The 17,797-nt window shown below is 33.9% G+C and overlaps 1 protein-coding gene and 1 pseudogene across 1 annotated transcript; both read right to left on the bottom strand.

The window, feature by feature from the left end:
* Positions 1 to 3,354: 3,354 nt before the first annotated feature.
* Positions 3,355 to 9,236, bottom strand: LOC116127608 (annotated as a pseudogene).
* Positions 9,237 to 15,488: 6,252 nt separating this feature from the next.
* LOC116127599 lies at positions 15,489 to 17,543 on the bottom strand. Its single transcript, XM_031413241.1, has one exon. The coding sequence runs from the start codon at positions 17,541 to 17,543 to the stop codon at positions 15,489 to 15,491; it is 2,055 nt and encodes a 684-aa protein (XP_031269101.1).
* Between the last annotated feature and the right edge of the window lie 254 nt (positions 17,544 to 17,797).

The raw sequence follows: 17,797 nt of genomic DNA, 5'->3' as shown, positions 1-17,797 counted from the left end.
GATGAACACTCCATTTCTTAAAGCTGGCAGATGAATAAACTTGAATTACTAAATTTTGAATTCTTATTCAATGAAAGAAGCAAAATACAAGCTGACTTGTTTACATAGAGCACCTTAAGTAACTAATTAATAAAATAAGCTCACAATTAAAAACCTAACTACCTGCCAGCTCAGCTTAAGTACAATTAGTTACAAACATGCCAGTTGTACATAAACTCAATGAAGTTTAGTCTCTAGTGTAGCTGAAGTTAACTATTATTATTATTTGCTTCAACAAATAATAATCATAAGTTTTCAAAGGTAAGAAATATTTACGTCGGGGACAATTTATAACACCATTAAGTATTGAAAGGTCAGAATGATGGAACTTTAAACTATATATCAATAAAGTCTAGCGATCTGTTTTGTATACTAGCATTATTGTTTTGAATTAGATATAAACTTATAATTAGGTCATATTTGGTTTGTGGATTAAAAATTGATGGAACGAAAGTATAATGAATGGAAATCAATGGAAGGGAAGTATTATGAATGAAAAGAATGAGATTAGTTTGCTCGGTTGTAATATGGGATGTTGATGGAATTGAAAACAATTTGCTGATTTTAGACGTTATTTCATTTAATAAATAAATTTTTTATTTTTTTAATTAAATATAAAATTCAAAATATTTAAAAATAAATAAAATTTTAAAAAATTATAAAAGTTTCAAACCTGTCAATGTCTTTCAAATGCGTTGGTCAACATATTTGCCCACACTCAGCATCATCGTCAATGTCGATGAAACCAGTGCCTGACTAACTGTTGATTTAGGCAGATCCTGATGGCCAAAAACTAGCATTATCATGACATCAGGCGAGATGGCATTTATCACGACCACCGCGTGTGATGTCATGATGCTGGTTTTTTACGCTCAAGAACTACTCAGATTGGCAGATCATCAACCGCTGATTGCTCATGCATCGACGATGACACCAACTACGTGATGAAAATGGGCCGTTTGACAAATTTGACCAGCATTGATCAATTTGAAGATTTTTGAATTTTTTAAAATTTCTTAAATTTTTAAAACATTTAATAAAATAATTATTGAATTATAAAATAGTTTAAATTTAAATAAATTGATTTAGGGGTGAAATGAGAAATGACAATTTAAAGAAGGGGTAAATTAGACATTTTAACCACCTTTTTTCAAGGAATAAGATTCATATTTCTTATGCATCTCTTATAAACCAAACAAGAGATAAGGAATAAGATTCATATTCCTTTCTATATTCACCCCAACCAAATGTGATCTTAGTGTAGATAATATGTCAAATATGTAAGGTTGTCAAATCGGTTTATAGGAAATAGTTTATATAATTAGTTTATATATGTAACATTACTCTTCTAGAAAATTACATAAAATTTTGCTCCCATTTAACTCATGCATTATCCAAGAAAAACAGCACAACTTTTAATTTGTGAAATGGAGAATCTGACCTTTATCTATTCAATCATGCATATTAGCAGACTTGTGAAATTTTCTTAGTAAAATACTCCACCATCTTTTACATCGCGGACTACTAATAATTGAAATTAAATTTCTATTCAATAATACCACTTAGTCAACACTTCACATCAAATTAAGCTGACTCACTTTTCTATAACAAGCAGCAAACTATAAAAGTTGAATATTTGGCAATTTGCTGTTTAATTTCTTCATTTTTCTCCTCCCCTTTCTATTTTCTTTTCTTCTTACTCTCGGTTTCCTTCTCCCTTCCTCTCTGTTTCTTTTTTCATTATCATTTCTCTCCTTCCTCTATCTTCTTCTCGATTCTTATCCTCTCTTCTCTTACTTTCTTTATAAATTTTTTTTTTTTTTTTACCATTATTAATTTTTCCTTACTCGTTTTGATTCTTTCCTATATCGCCGTATTTTATTCATCTTTTATATCTTCACAACCTAAGAATATTAAAACCTTTGAATTAAGCCCGTCTTTCCATCACATAGATGATGTCATCATCCCTAAAACTATCCCGGTATTGCTTTCGAGTTTATATACTGGCTGCCAAGTCATTAATCCATGTGAATGACTCTAGATGGACGGCCAAGGTCAAAATTCAAAACAGTAACTAATTCTTTAACTAATAACCTAGCTTACTTAGCTTGCTGCTGGTGAACTTAATTAAGCCCCTGTCTTTCCATCACATAGATGATGTCATCATCCCCAAAAATATCCCGGTCATTTCTGATTGACTAGTTGACTTGAATTAATATTATTTTAAACCTAATCTGCAAAATCCTCTGAAAATAAACCTTTACTTATTACAGAGGCACCCTTAAGAGCTTAAAAACATATCACAGGCAATTAGACTAAAAGCTGAAAGTATTAATACTCCTATATTGATGAAAAAACATATCACACGCAAATAAAATGATATCCACATATATCTCTATATATAATAAGTTGAAATGGTAAATTATAGACAGAAGGAAATTTCAAAGTTAACTATTAATTCCACCAACCTGCAGTTGAACAATTCTTGCAGTGCTTCACGATTCTCAGTGCATGTAAAATTTCTAAAGAAAATTTTATCTCCAGAAAAATATGACTGAAAACTTACAGAACAAGTGTGCTTTCTAGTTTATATACTGGCTGCTAAGTCATTAATCCATGTGAATGACTCTAGATGGACGGCCAAGATCAAAATTCAAAACAGTAACTAATTCTTTAACTAATAACTAAGCCTACTTAGCTTGTAATCTTGAATGCTAAATGCTAATTACAAAAACACTCAAATGCTGGTGCTGGTCAACTTGCATATGCGCTGTGATATGTGAAAGCTACTGCATTTCGTAGACAAGCTATCGAATATTGATGTTGAGAAGACTTGATGCTGAGCTGTACTGGGCCATTCATTCTGCACTTCTATTATTGATCAAAACTTTAACAATAATGCTATGGGCATAGGCTTTTTACACCAAATGTTGTATCGGTTTAAGTGTGTCGTGATTCACACAAATAAGTTAGACACGTTTCACGTTGTTAAATTTTTTTCTAATGAATGATCGTTCATCAATTATGGACGGCCGTTCACTTATTATGGGCAGAGTCCATTTACTACGGACGAACATCCCAATTTAAAGGACGTCCGTCCATAATGTAAATATAAAAAAAGAAAAAAAAAATTAGGCGCTCGTCCCTAACTTGTGGACGGACGTCCCTAACGTGTGGACTGACGTCCACATATAAGGGACACCAGTCCATACTTAAAAAAATAAAATTTTAAATAAAATAAAAGGACCACCGTTCACCATTTTTGGACTGACCGTCCCTTAATCAAAATTGAAAGTTATCTTCTCCTTGAGTCCACTAATCACATCTCGCCTCATCAATCTCTTTCTCCAACTCAGTAATCTTGGCCTCCATTTCCTTGGATTTGCTCTCTGATTCCTTCAAACTTCCCTCCACTTACTTCTTCTCAACTATCCACTTATCCAATTCAGACTGTTATAACCTAAGCCTAATAAACAAATCCGCAACACAAACAACACACAAGGTTAAGGATCAAGAAAATCACACACAAATACACAAGGCACAATTTTTACCGTGGTTCGTCTATCCAATCTTGGATAGACTACGTCCACGTTGAGCTCCGAAAATATGGAAGCTCACAGCACTAATGAGACAGTCAAAGAATACAAGAAGAACACAGTTACAAGTCTGCCTCAAACAGACTACCACCCACTACGGCCTAATCACTCAAGAATCTCTCAACAATCTGCAAGAACCAGAGGACAAACCAGCCTCTAGAAGGAAACGCAACCCTCTCTCATTCAAGACAGATTAACCCAGAAAGATTCAATAGAAGAAACCCTAGCCTGAGTGTTTTTTCCCTTTTGCAAACCCTAATGCCCTGATTAACGAAAATACGCGTTCTTTCAAGTATCACTGTTGATCTTCTTTATATACGATTTCATCAGCAGTTCTCAGCCCTTGGATCTGTCTTGATCTGATGGCTGAAACTTGGTAGTGGCTTTAAACAAAACGACCCCGTTTTGACTCAAGTGAAACGGCTCCGTTTTTGGCTTCACAAAACTTTCACAGACTCCATAACATTAACTTTCTTCTTAAACCCACTAATTTCCCTCTGTTTGTCATCAATTTTTTCTCTCATTTCCTCTTCAACTCTCACGTTTTTACTCTTCTCTTCCAATTCCCTCACTTCCAAAGTCCCAACTTTTCTTTCCAACTCCCTCACTTTCTTCTCACTCTCAACCCAGCAATTTCTTTCTCTAATCCCTCCAATTTCACTCTCTTCTCTCCCAGACTCTTCTTCAACTCTACCACCTCAGCACTCGCCTCATCCCCTAATGCTGTCAAAAATCTGTAATTTTTCTTTTATCAATTTCTTTCTAAAAAATGCTGTCAGAAACGACCTTGCTTCCCTAGATGCTGTCAAAAATCTTTAGGAATCCTGACTCTCTTTGTTGTATCAAATTGATGGCACATGAGGGGCCACAGTCCATTCCTTCTGGACTGGCGTCCAAATTTTATTTTATTTTTTAAGAGCATTGTTAATAGACGGGTGTCCATTACCATATGAATGCCCGTCTATTATATGTGGACGTCTGTCCATTTTTTGGGACAACATGTTATGGACGGTCGTCCCTTAATTTTGTTTATATTTTTTTATTTCATTTTATTGATGGATGGACATCCTTTAAATGGGGACGTCCGTCCATAGTAAATAGACCTTCGTCCATATATGGACGAGAGTCTATGTAAGTGAAAGACCGTCCATATTTGGTGAACGACCGTTCATTGAAAAAAAATTTAATAATATGAAACGTGTCTGATTTGTTGGTTTGAATCACTCGACACGTAGACCGGTACAAGATTTCGATGTAAAAATAACGGTGCCCGTAGCATTATTGAAACTTTAATCCTTAACAGTGCACAACTTGAAGAGAAAAATTGATGGAAGTTGTCAAAGGCAATTGAGAATTTTCACAAGAAATATTGTGGATACATTTGTTGGGTTTCGGCTTTAATTGTAGATGTTAATGTTGATTATCCATGCAGCAAAACAAGCTGGTCTATATATAATATGATACCTTAGATACGAATTTGAAAAAAGGGTTACATAATTCATTATTTTATTGCCACTTTCTTTATAATATTCCGTAGTGGAACCAAAAAAATTACGTTTTAGGGAGCTAAAGTGTAATGTATATGAATGAGGAGACCAAAACATAAAATATGCTGCTTTTGTTTAGCTGTTTTTATGTAAATATTAGCGTTAATAATTACAACTCTCTGTATTTAAAAAAAAAAAAAAAAAAAAATTTAAGTTTCTATGTGGAAAATATTATTTTTGTTATTTAGCCGTTCTTAATGTGAACTTGAGAAATGAGAGCTGCATAATTTAATCAAGGGCTGAGGCTTGATGTAACTGAATTTGGAAAAGCACTAGTATATTGGAGTGTACAGTTTAAATTTATTAAGAAAGGTTGAATCTACTAGCAATTATAAATCCTTAAGAAAGTGCCTTTAGCTCAACTACTGAACATTGCCTTGCAAACGCCACTACTGAATTTGGATAAGCACTAGTATATTGGAGTGTACCTGTTCCGGAGCAGCGCCTTATCCTCGCTTTTTTTTTTTACCCACTATGCCTCTCTGCTTACTTCCAATCACAGTCTCGTCGTGATACCCTTTGTTAGGGGGAAAGGAGGGGACAATGCAACGTTAGCAGGTCTTGCACGGACCACTGAACCACATCATACATAAAGCTAAGCTAAAATTCAGTGTTTGTAAAAACATCTTTAGCTTCATAGTTGTCTACATTCATTGAAGGAAGATAAATCGACAAAGGGTGGCCTAGCCAATTCTCAAGATAAGGATTATATCGGTCAAACCGTTGATAAGCCTTCACTAACAATATATTCTCCAATGTGAACGTCATGAATTTTTTAAAATGCGGACCAAAAGGTCAGGGTTTTGTATGAGTAAAAAATCGTATCGGATCTGATAAGGTCTAATAACAAAATAATAATGTCATTACCTAAAGGCCTTAACCCAATTCCGATTGAGTCTACTTTAAACTACCTTGTGAATTGCCCGTTTAATGAGTTGAGTTACCCTACGAGTTAAGTTGAACTGAGTTTGGCTCATTCGCCCACAATAGTCAACAAAGGGATCAGAATCCCACACAATTTCCACTTTTTGTAGGATCCCATATCCTATCTAAATTGGGAAGCCTCAGCTAATAAAGGCAACATATCTAATCTCCTTCCCAAATTGGAACTCCTCTACTAAATAGGACTCAGAATCCTATTAGGATTTCAGCCCCATAAGTTCTCTATATAAAGAGTGGCAAACCCTCTCATCATGGATGGAGAAAATCACCTACTGGCTCTGGCATTCTAGCTCTCGAGCCGCCGCAATATTCTGACGTTTCTCCGGTGCTACCTCAGCCTCGACAACCTTCAATGCCTTCCTCGCAGGTCCACCAGATTGTTAGTGGCTCACTACACAAGATCCGCTCCTTGTATTTATAACCGTAGATTTTATCATCTACAAGTTTAATAATTGCTCACTTTTGTTTATCGGATTTGTGAAATGAGTGTTTAGACGTGTGTGTGTGTGTCTTCAGGCAATAACATATACAAAAGAAAAGCTAGAACAAGAATGCAAACGAGACGACCTGAAAAACTTCTCTTAGAATAGTTAATGGGCGCCTTGGTGTGAAGCACATCATACATAAAGCTAAGTTCAAGTTCTATGATTCTAAAAACATCCTTAGGAAGACAATGATCGACATTAATTGAAGGAAGATAAATTGATGAAGGGTGGCCTAGCCAATTCTTAGAATAAATCTTCAACCGATCAAAGTGTTGATAAGCCTTCACAGCCAAAGCAAGATAAGAAAATGTTCCACCTAAAATTAGTTTGTAACAAGAGCTAGGCTCTTTCAGGATTACTACTTTCTGAATATCACTATTTGAAAAAGTAGTTATCACAAACATTTTCACTATTACTTAATGACTTGAGAGCTCGAAGCGTCCCTCCAACTTTGATTATTCTAACTAGATACAGAGGTAACACTACTATGGTGAAGAAAACTTCAAATTGACTATATGTTTCATAAATAATCCATACTACTATAGCTACTTGACTGGTTAGTCCAACTATTTGCCTCAACTTTAAGCAGGAGATTATATTTGGGGTACCAAATTTGCACCAAAAGCAATGGTGCCCTTAATGCTATTAAGACCCTATAACAGTCACTATAACAATTTTTCTTGCAACTGATTGTTTTTTAGGGCATTCTAAGCCTTGTTGGGCTGTCCTCCTAAGTGTGGGCTAAAATAAGGCTTGCAAGCCCAAAACTCAAAAACAAAATGAAAATAAAAGAAAAGAAAAGATAAAAAAGCAATTTCAGCTTTTCTAAAAATTGCAGCCCGTCACTTTTGAAAGAGAGGAGTGAAAAGAAGTAATACGTGGCAGTGAAGAGAAAAGAAAAAAGACGGAGAGAGAGAAAATGGGTTTTTGACTTTTCGAGCTCAAATCCACCGGTGGAACTTCCTTTGATTCATGGGAAATATCAATATGTTGTTAACGGTAATCCAAGATTCACATCTAACCGTTTGAATCGTCAACCTTTATCTATTTTGCTTTGTTGTTGAGAAACTTAAACTTTGTTAGTTTCGTATATTGTGTTGTCGCCCACTTTTAAGTAAAGATACTTGTTAGTATACGTTTGGTTGGGGGTTATTAGGGTTAAATCATCTTATATTTTACTTGATTACCATGTTTAGTTGTCAAGTAATGTAAGATAACGATAATCTTCAAATATCAATAGTGATTACTATTGGTAATATTGGAGGTAATCTGATTACCTCTATTTTTTTAGGTATTTTAAGATTATTAAAGTTATCTTTTTTTGTTACAATTCTATCATTTATTAATAAAATTTTAGGACAATAATGCCCTTATTTTTTAATTTATTTACATGAATATGGCTTTGACTATTTCACGTCAATTAATTAAAATTTTAGACAAAATTACCCTTAAATTCAAAACAAATTACAGCTCACTCAGGCCATCACCCCCACCCACCTGTCGCGGCCAGCCACTGGCAACCATCGCCACAGCCAGCCATCAGAAAGGCGCATGAAAGGCCGAAAATGGTCGCTGTGCGCCGATATGGCTATTTCTGGCCAGATCTGTCATCGATCTGGCCGTCAACGACCATCGATCTGGCCATTAACGGCAACGTCTGTGGTCGTTAATAGCCAGGTCAGCCATCGATCTGGCCATCGACGACCATATCTGTTACGTTTGGCCATTTCTAGCCAGAGATACGGCACACGAAGGCCATTTCATGCCTTCCGTGATCTGTTAGGTTGCCGAATACCGACGACCTGTAGTGGTTTCCGGCGGTCGACAGTGGCTGGGTTAGTGGGGGTGCTTTGTTAATTTTTCTAACTTTTATTATGGGGTTGTTTTTGCTATGTTTTTAAATATAGGGGGGTTACATAATCTAAAAAATAATCAATATTAAAAAATAATATAATAATATTATTTAATTAGAGGACAATTCAGTAATTTAAATAACATACCTACTAATTTGTTCTTTGCAATCAAACATATTAATATAACATACCTATCCATTAATCAAATACATTTTTATAAAGATTCCCAGTAATCTTCAGGGTAATCTATCTTTTCAGTAATTCAACATTTTCCAGTAATCCAATATTCCCTAAACCAAATGCCCCTATAGTAATATGTCCGTTTCTTTAGAAAAGAAATTTTGGTGTAACCCATTTATTTGATAGTGGATGTTTTGTATGGGTGGTTTACCATGGGTTTTTCTTTGGTAAAAATTTGGTATGTCGATTTGGTTGTATTTGCCTTGGCTGTATTTGCTTATTTATTTCGTTATATATTGCTTGACTTGATTTGTCCATTTAATTGCACAGAGAGGGCAAAAGATTAGATTCATTTCTACATGAGTTAGATTGTTTGGGATTGAGATTGTGCCTTTTTCCCAACAAGCCTCGCTACTCATTCCAGAAAGCTTGCCAAGGACTAGCCATTATATAAGACAGCCAGAACAAAAGTCAAATACACAATCTTAAGCGGTACCTTCTACGATTGCCAAAGATGGTAAGAATGGTTTGTGCTCCCAGGTTTAATACCATTATAACTCTGATCTCATTTTCTTCTCGTTTCGCCTGTGTCATTGTTCTGGTAAAAATAAGTTATCCTTCTTTGAATGGAAGTACACACACCATTTCTTAAATCTATCAAGATGAATAATCAATTCATCACAAGTTTGAAGTAAAATAAGGCTTAATATAACGATTAATTAAAATTTAAAATGTTTTACTTGGCATCAATTACCAAAAAAAAAAAAAGAAAAAAAAAAAAAAAGAAAAAGAGAATTTCAAAATTAACTATGAATTCCACTAACTTGTGGAAGTTCTCAAAGGGAAATGAGAATTTTCAGAAATATTGTCAGTATATATGTTGGCTTTTTAGATGTTATGTTAATTGTAATTTACATTGATTTTTAATTATAAAGACAACCTCGACCCACAAAGACTTTGTAAATTATACTGGATTCTTTGATTAACTACTTTAATTTCCTTAATTAAGAGTTCACAATGGATGTATACTTAACTTGTCAATGTTGCTCAACTCTTTCTTGCATGCATAATCATACTCTTTGGATGATTATTGGACAAGCCTTGAGCTTGAAGCTTCGGTACTAATCATTGCGATAGTCTTCGTCGATGATCAACACCAGAGCTTGGATGGTAGAATCAGCAACTGGCGACTCAATGGCCGAGCCAGGAGAGAGCGGGTTGAGAGCTGAGCACAGAGTTAAATCTAGTCATGGGGAGTAGGCACACTTGATTTCGTATAATAATCTCTTAGTACTTATAGTATATAAAATAGTTACACATATTAATAATTAAAATTTTGTTTATAATAATTAAATATTACAGTACAATATCTGTATATCTGAAGCTATTTGACAAACTACCTGAACGATCATGCCAGTACCACACAAAGAAAAATACTTTTTGCAATCAATTTTTTACAACTAAGTAAAATAGTTGCAAATATCTCCCCACATTTAGTATAAATTTCAATCGGTTGACCAAAGGAGAATAAAATTCTAAAACCCATTTATTCTCGCATTTGGCATCTAAAATTAATATTCGGTGACTAATTTGATTTGTTGCCGAAAATATCATTAACAATTAATTTATTTAGTTGCCAATTCTTACGCAGTAGATTTTTCCGACATTACAACACAATTGACAACTACAACAAGAGATCCCACAACTAAAATTATGGTTACAGAAACAATTATTGCAACTATTGAATAATTGCTAAATTAGATGCAAATATTAATTTAAATTTGTAACTATTTTTTTAGTTACAAAATGATACAGTTACAAAATGTCCAAGCTTCTGACAATAAAAACAAAGGCCTAGGGCATATTTGGCAACTAATTATTTTGTGCATATCAATAGTTGCAAAAACTCCTGTATTAGTTGCTAAAAGTTGATGAATTTTTTTTTGCTACACTTTCATAGTAAAATGAATAAATCTATTTTATTGTGACTAAAATTACTATTGTGTAACTAATTAATTAATTACAAATTATCTTCTTTTGGCAACTAAGATTTTAGTTGCCAAATGTATGGTAATTCTGCAAATCAATTTGGGCACCTCATGTTCCCTCTTGAAATAAATTGAAATTTTGGGTATGTTTTTAGTCTGAAGTTATAGTGTGTAATATGATTTTTTCGCAACCAAAATGTTGGCCACTAATATTGTTTATAAGATGAATATATTACTAGTAATCAAAATCAATTAGTTACAAGGTTTGGATATCATAAATTTGACAGTGCCAACTACAATATTAGTTGCAATTTTTTTTTTTTGACAACTACTTAAATATTAGTTGCTATTGATGGTTTACAAAACATGAAAGTTACAAATGGTGAGTAAAACTGGTTGTTACAAATACTATAAATAAATAAAGGCCACCGTTTTTGGAAACAATTACTAAAAACCCATCCTATATAAACCCAAACTCAAACCAATCCCTAATACCACAATTTCCCTATTCTACCCGAGTCTCTCTTCTCCAGCACTCCTCTGTATCCATTCCTTTTCACTTTTATCTTCTTGATTCTACTTTTCCGCCTATATCACCCCTTGAAGGTAACTTCTTTTTATTTTTATGTCAAAACTCATCTTTTTATAAATGGTATTTTGGTTTTATTTGTTTGATTCAATATGTTTCTTCCAATATTTTACTAATTTGTTTAAGCATATGTTGTTTGTGATGTTCCTAAATGGATGGCATAAATACCCTGCAGAAAGAAAACGTTTAAAGAAGAAATCAATGTAATTCTATTAACAGGCAAGAATCCAAATTTCATAAGCCTTCAATGAAACACAGTATAGAAGCATCCACTGATATTGCACAGAACTCCATTGGAAGTAAACTACTAAATAACTTTGATTTAATAAGTAAACAATAACTTTTTTTTTTTAAACATTAATTACTTAAACTCATACCTCAACAATACTAGTTCTGAAAAAAAAAATATTATGAATTTTCTTAATGTCACCACTACTGATTGAAGGAAAAGAAAAAATTAAAATAAAAAGGAAAAATTTGCACAGTTCCACCATTAGCATTTGGCATACAAATCCATTAAGATTCACTACTAGAAAACTCCATTCCTTGATATAATGAGTTAACATATTTCTTGATCATTCTAAAAAACTGTCAAAGATTGTAATTCTTGACAAATTATTGACAGTTTATGAACGTCAAGATTTTGAAATAATCATAATCCTTGACCATTTTGGATGATTCTTGACGTTAATAATTGTCAAGTAATTAGTTAAAATAAATTTATGAATCTTGTTCTTGACTGTTGTAGTCTCAATCATTGACAGTTTTACTATCAAAGATTAATATATATATTAAAAAAAAAAAAATTGCCTAAAACTTTCTCACCCATTTTTTGCTGCCCATTTTCATTAACTTTCCCACAATTTTTTTTTCCTAAAACTTTGCTTACCCCTATTTCACTAATTTGTGTAAACCCTCAAGTCAATCTATCTGACACTAAAAAAAGTTCTCGTTTCTACCACTTTCGTTTAATAGACGATGACTTCTTATTGACTCTGGCCTTACTCTGTGCCTATTCTGACGGAGTTGTTACACCCAAAGTAGGGATGTTCAGAAAAATGTAGAAACCGAACTGAATCGAGAATCGAATTAGATTTTCGGTTATCCAGAAACCGGTTTAATTTTGGTCCATCGAAATACAAAATTACCGAATTTCGGATTTATAAAAAAAATTGAAAAGTAACACAGTTTTCCTTCAATTTTAAAAGTAACAATATAATTAAAGTCCATAAAATCTAAAATTAAAGAAACACAAAACCCCAAACCCGTTTTTATTTAAAAAGAAAAATAACAATATAATTGGCCCAAAATTCAAATTGTTTGAACCCTTAAAATAAATAAATAAATAAAAACTCTAATTAACTTCCCACTCCGTCGTCACTATCTAACAAAATCCCCAAACTACTAAACCCCACCGCCGACGATGGCAATTCTCTCCCACTTCTCCACTCCGTCCGCCTCTTCTTCTCCAATTTTTGTCTGAAATCCTTGACACTCTCTATCAAAATAAATCCGTGTTGTGTGCCCGAGTTCGAATCTCGCCAGATTAGACGGTGAAATGGCGTCCGACGCTGCTATGGAGAAGATGCAGCTCCGTCAAAGCTACCAAACATGTGGCACACAGACCTCTGGGCTCATTAAAAAAGACACTCCTTTTATGTGTTTATCGAACTGCAGGGCTCCAGTAGACAAGACGCTGAAGGAAAAGCAAAATATGTCATACGGCCGTAAGTCCTTCAGTTCTAATCTTTGTTTGTTCGAACTTGCATTTCCTGTTGTTGTAGCTTGGTTACTGATTTTGAGGTTTGCCTTGTATCCAGTGTCCTTTTCATGTGAGGATGGTTTTCTGGTCAAGACTCAAAACCACAATATATATAATTTTCACAGAGACTGTTCAGCTTATTGATTCAAGTGCTGTCTCACTCTCTCCCATCTCCTGCGAAATGCTGGTGGGGAGAAACTAACTTGTTGCTGAACACCAATGTCATGACTACCTAGGAAATATTTTGTGTGGATTGTGCACTTACAATTTGATGTTCTTGTTTGAAATGACTGGATGATGTTCCTGGCTATGTTCCTAGATGTTCTTAATATTTTTCATAGCAGGTTATTCTGTTTATCTATTTTCTCGATAAGTACTTGTGCTATTACTGTCTTTTATGTTCAGTTAGTATACTCCTATATCATATAGATTCCAAGGGATACTTTGAAATCTCATTTCTTTTCAATTTCCACTTTTGAAGATATCCTTGCACATTATGTATGCCTTAAAATTGCATTTGTCCACTCCTTATAATTTTTCAGGTGTACCCTGAGGGAAAATGAGTCAGTATTTTGCAAGCTTGAAACCAGGGGATGTAGTCGAAATGAAAGGTACTTATTTTGCATTTTAGAAGTTTTTAGGAATACTTCTGTAACCCGGCCCTGACTCTTGCTCCTAAAAGAATTGTTTCAAAAAACATCTACTATGTATTTGTTGTTGGAAGTGGTATCTTGAATCTCCTCATATGCTCTAGAAAGACTAGGAGCAGCTCATCCTATTTGACCAACAAAAAGAGAAATAAAATGCTTGAAGAACAACATATTCAAAGTTGGAGATGCTGAAGCAGATCACTTAGCAGCTGCCACACCCACCCTGCTGAGCTCCAACTCGACTGCCCTCCCTCCATCTCCAGCTGGTGAAGAGTCTTCCTCATCTGCTACAGCTACTTTTAAAATCTCACTGATGACACTTGAGATGCTAACATTGATGGTCAGTTTTTTGTTGTATGGGCAGTAGATATTTTGACAGGGGGTAGGACCATATTTTTGGACTTTTTAAGATTGCTTGCATATATCCTTAGATGTGTGTACATGGTGGCCATTTTTTGTATTGTTAATGATCTCAGTAGATAGGTACTAAGAAAATGTGGGGTGCATGTTTTCTTTTTTGGTTATGCATGCATGATAGTGCATTTTGGATTTTTATGCTCATCATGCATAAAATCCATATATATATATATATATATATAATATATGAAATTTGATGTTAGTTATCAGATTTTTATTTTATGTCATAATTATTTTGTTGATGTTGAATGTATAAACTAGGTCATTTACGAAGAGCAAAAATAATGCTTTTAAATGTTAACCAATTAACTACTAAAGTATTAGTTGCAAAAATAATACAGCATCTAAGACTAATCAATAATACTTGACTAAAATAATTAGTTTTCAAAACTCATATACAATCGATTATTATATTATTTTGATGCAAAAAATTAATTTTAATGACTAAATCAATAGTTACAAAATGTAAGAAACTAAATTGGGCATGTACATTTCCCAACTAAAAATGAAATGCTTTTGCCACTAATTATTTTCTTATTAAAAAACACATTTTGCAACTAGTTTCATAATAGCGAAAAGTAATTTATCGTATTTGGATTCCACATTCAACGTCTAAAATTATTAGAATTAACCACTAATTTTTTTTTCACTAAAAGATACATTCGTCCACTAATAGAATAATCGAGAAACATTTTTACGAAATTACCCTTATATCTTTAGTGTCTAATTTTTGTGACATTCACGACTAATTATTAGTCATTAGAAGGTACGTTCTTCAACTAATTGATTAGTTACAATACAATTTTATCAAACTACCCTTACACATTTAGCACTAAGTCATATGACTATTTCAATTAGCAATTAGTAACTAATTTGCTAATCGTTAAAAAAAAAAAATTTCCATGTCTAACCTATTATTTAGACGCCCATAATTTCTGCGACAACGGTTCTGTAACTATATGACGACTGCAAAATTTAGACGCACAAGACATTTAGTGTCTAAATTTTACTATCGTTGTCTAATTTTGCTAGACGTTGAAAGCCATTTTTCTTATATGCATATGTAAGCTGCATTCAACTGACCTGGTGCTCTAACAATTTTCCTACATTATAGGTAATTGTATATCATAAAAGGTTCTTTGAGGTAGATTATTGTAAGTTGTGAAAATTGTTTCGGGCTAGTTTGATTAAATTAATGACAAAATAAAATGGATGATAATTATTATGAGTACTAACTAATTTAGCAAGTTGGTCTCTTGAAATTGTACAAAAGGACCTGAAATTGAAATCTGAATATGACTTTATTCAACCGTATGTACACAATAAAATGTTGATGAACAACATTCTTACAAAATATACACACAATAGATGTTGGTGTACAACAATCATTATTAAATACACACCTTATATACATAATAGAAGTGGATGTACAACACTCTCTTAAGCATCATATTGCCTCGGAAGAGATTGAAAATTGGCTTCATCTTTCTCATGCTCAAGCAAAAGCCAAACATGAGTGAGCAATTCTCCACCTCGCCTAAGTTGCTCTGCATGGAGAGTCCAAGGACAATTAGTAGCCCCATAACACAACATTTCCACCCAAACACTGCTTATTATTCTCCATCTGTCCTCTCTTCCTCGCAATATTCCAACCAATTTTTGCACCTGAAGAACCACATTCCATTTTGATGTGAGCACATTTTTCTTTGGATTTCCTTGTCGATAATTTTCGTCCACAAACTCATCTAGTAACATCCTGCACAATGTGGCTTCATCCCTTGATTCTTTTGTCTTAAAAAACTCACCCACTTGAGCACAAACACCACGGAAGAGAATGTCACCAGTGACAATAGATAACATATCAGGATGCATGGCCAAAAGATACATCATATAATCTGATAAAAATTTGTTCAGTTCGCGTTCAGAAGGATTGATTATATCTTGTAAATGACCACCATCTAAATAGTAACAAACATTTGTGGCAATGTGCCATATAATAATGGCTTTGCCAAACTTCGTTTGCTTCTTGGCATGGGAACCAAAATCTTGTGGAATATTCAATTCCAAATCTTGGAGACAATAGCATTTTTCAAGTGGCCATTCACCACATTCGCTGAAAGGTTGCCCACCTCTTTGTGTTCTTACCTCTTCCACTTGTTGTAGTATCAATTTTTTCAACTCCTCAGGAACTTGAATGTCTTTCTTAACACAACGCTTCTTGTACTCCCTGTGGAAGCTCTTGACCATGAGAATTCTGCTAATCAACCCACAAAGCTTTTTACGCTCTTCATAGAGACAATAGCTTAGTAAATTGAATTGTTCCATGTGATGTGACCACCTATGCTTCTTACTTAGAATCTTTTGAGCAACAATCCTCAACAATCTTCTCATACATGCACTCCACTTTTGATTCATCATATGGAGTACTACCCAATCCGAGCACAAAAGTTCCTTCATCTCATAGAATTCAAGTAGAATTGCTCCAATGAGCAACACAAAGGTGATTATGAGATCCATATGGTAATCTATGACACACCCCGAAAACACACACAAAACAAATAGAATAAGAATGCAAATGATGCGACCCAAAATATTTCTCTTAGAATAGTTAATGGACGCATTGGTATAGAGCACATCATACATAAAGCTAAGCTCGAATTCTGTGACTCTGAAAACATCCTTAGGATGACCGTATTCTACACTCACTGAATTAGGAATATACCTAGATGAATGGTGGCCTAGCCAGTTCTCAAGATAAGGCTTTAACCGATCAAAGCGTTTATAAGCCTTCACAAGCAAATCAAGATCATCAGAAGTCGTTCCGGAATTAGAGCTAAGCTCGACTGGGATTTCTACTTTTCGAGAATCATTATGTACAAAAGTAGTTATCACAACTTTTTCTCTATTCCTTAATGACATGAAAGCTCGGAGTCTTTCTAAGACTTTGATTAATCCAGATAAATAACAAGGTAACGTGAAAATGAAGAAGGGATATTCAGGTTCTTGAAACAATGCTTGATAAAGGATCGAAACTGCCAAGGCTACTTGGGTGCTTAGTCCAATAACTTGCCTAAATGTTAGCTTATTATCTTCAACTGAGTATGAGATCATATTTGGGCTACAAATTTGTACCAAAAGTATTGGTGCCCACCAGCTCTTGAGGAACACATTAATTATATATACATGGTCATAGTTTAGTTGATTATCTACTAAGATAGCGTAAGCCGTGACACTCATTATAGAAAGCTTGCCAAGGACGAAAGTTACCATAGGACTTGCCATTAAGTAGGATAACCAAACACAAAACCGGCTCAAAGAGCTTAACTGGTACTTTCTACGATTGCCAAAGAAAGTAAGAATGGCTTGTGCTCCAAGACTCAATAACATTAGAGTTCTGATCTCATTTAACTCCCATTCTACGTCTGACCTTTTTTCACTGATAGGATGATCTCTTGCTCGAAAATAAATCGTCGGGAATAGATTCATAATCGCCATCTTTAATTTCTTAAAGCTGATGAAGATGAATATATAACTAGCATAAGTTTTTTTAAGATAAAGAAATGTATATATAAATTAATCCAGTCCAGACATGTATATGTAACACAAAATGTAAACTTTGATTTGCATAATTAAATCAAGAATATTAATTTCATTAGAACTTCGAAGCCTTATATTGTAGTTTATATATATTTGTTTTCTAAAATAGATTTGTATTAATATTTGATTTATATTTAATTAACAGTAGGGTT

This window comes from Pistacia vera, unplaced genomic scaffold (genome assembly GCF_008641045.1).
Source record: "Pistacia vera cultivar Batoury unplaced genomic scaffold, PisVer_v2 Contig1047, whole genome shotgun sequence".
Lineage (NCBI taxonomy): Eukaryota > Viridiplantae > Streptophyta > Magnoliopsida > Sapindales > Anacardiaceae > Pistacia > Pistacia vera.
The sequence above is the reverse complement of the archived record's forward strand: the minus strand, read 5'-3'. Positions and strand labels throughout refer to the sequence as shown.

What these genes read in the sequence shown, in the direction of transcription:
- LOC116127599 (XM_031413241.1), bottom strand. Translation starts at nt 17,543, where the DNA reads ATGGCGATTATGAATCTATTCCCGACGATTTATTTTCGAGCAAGAGAT.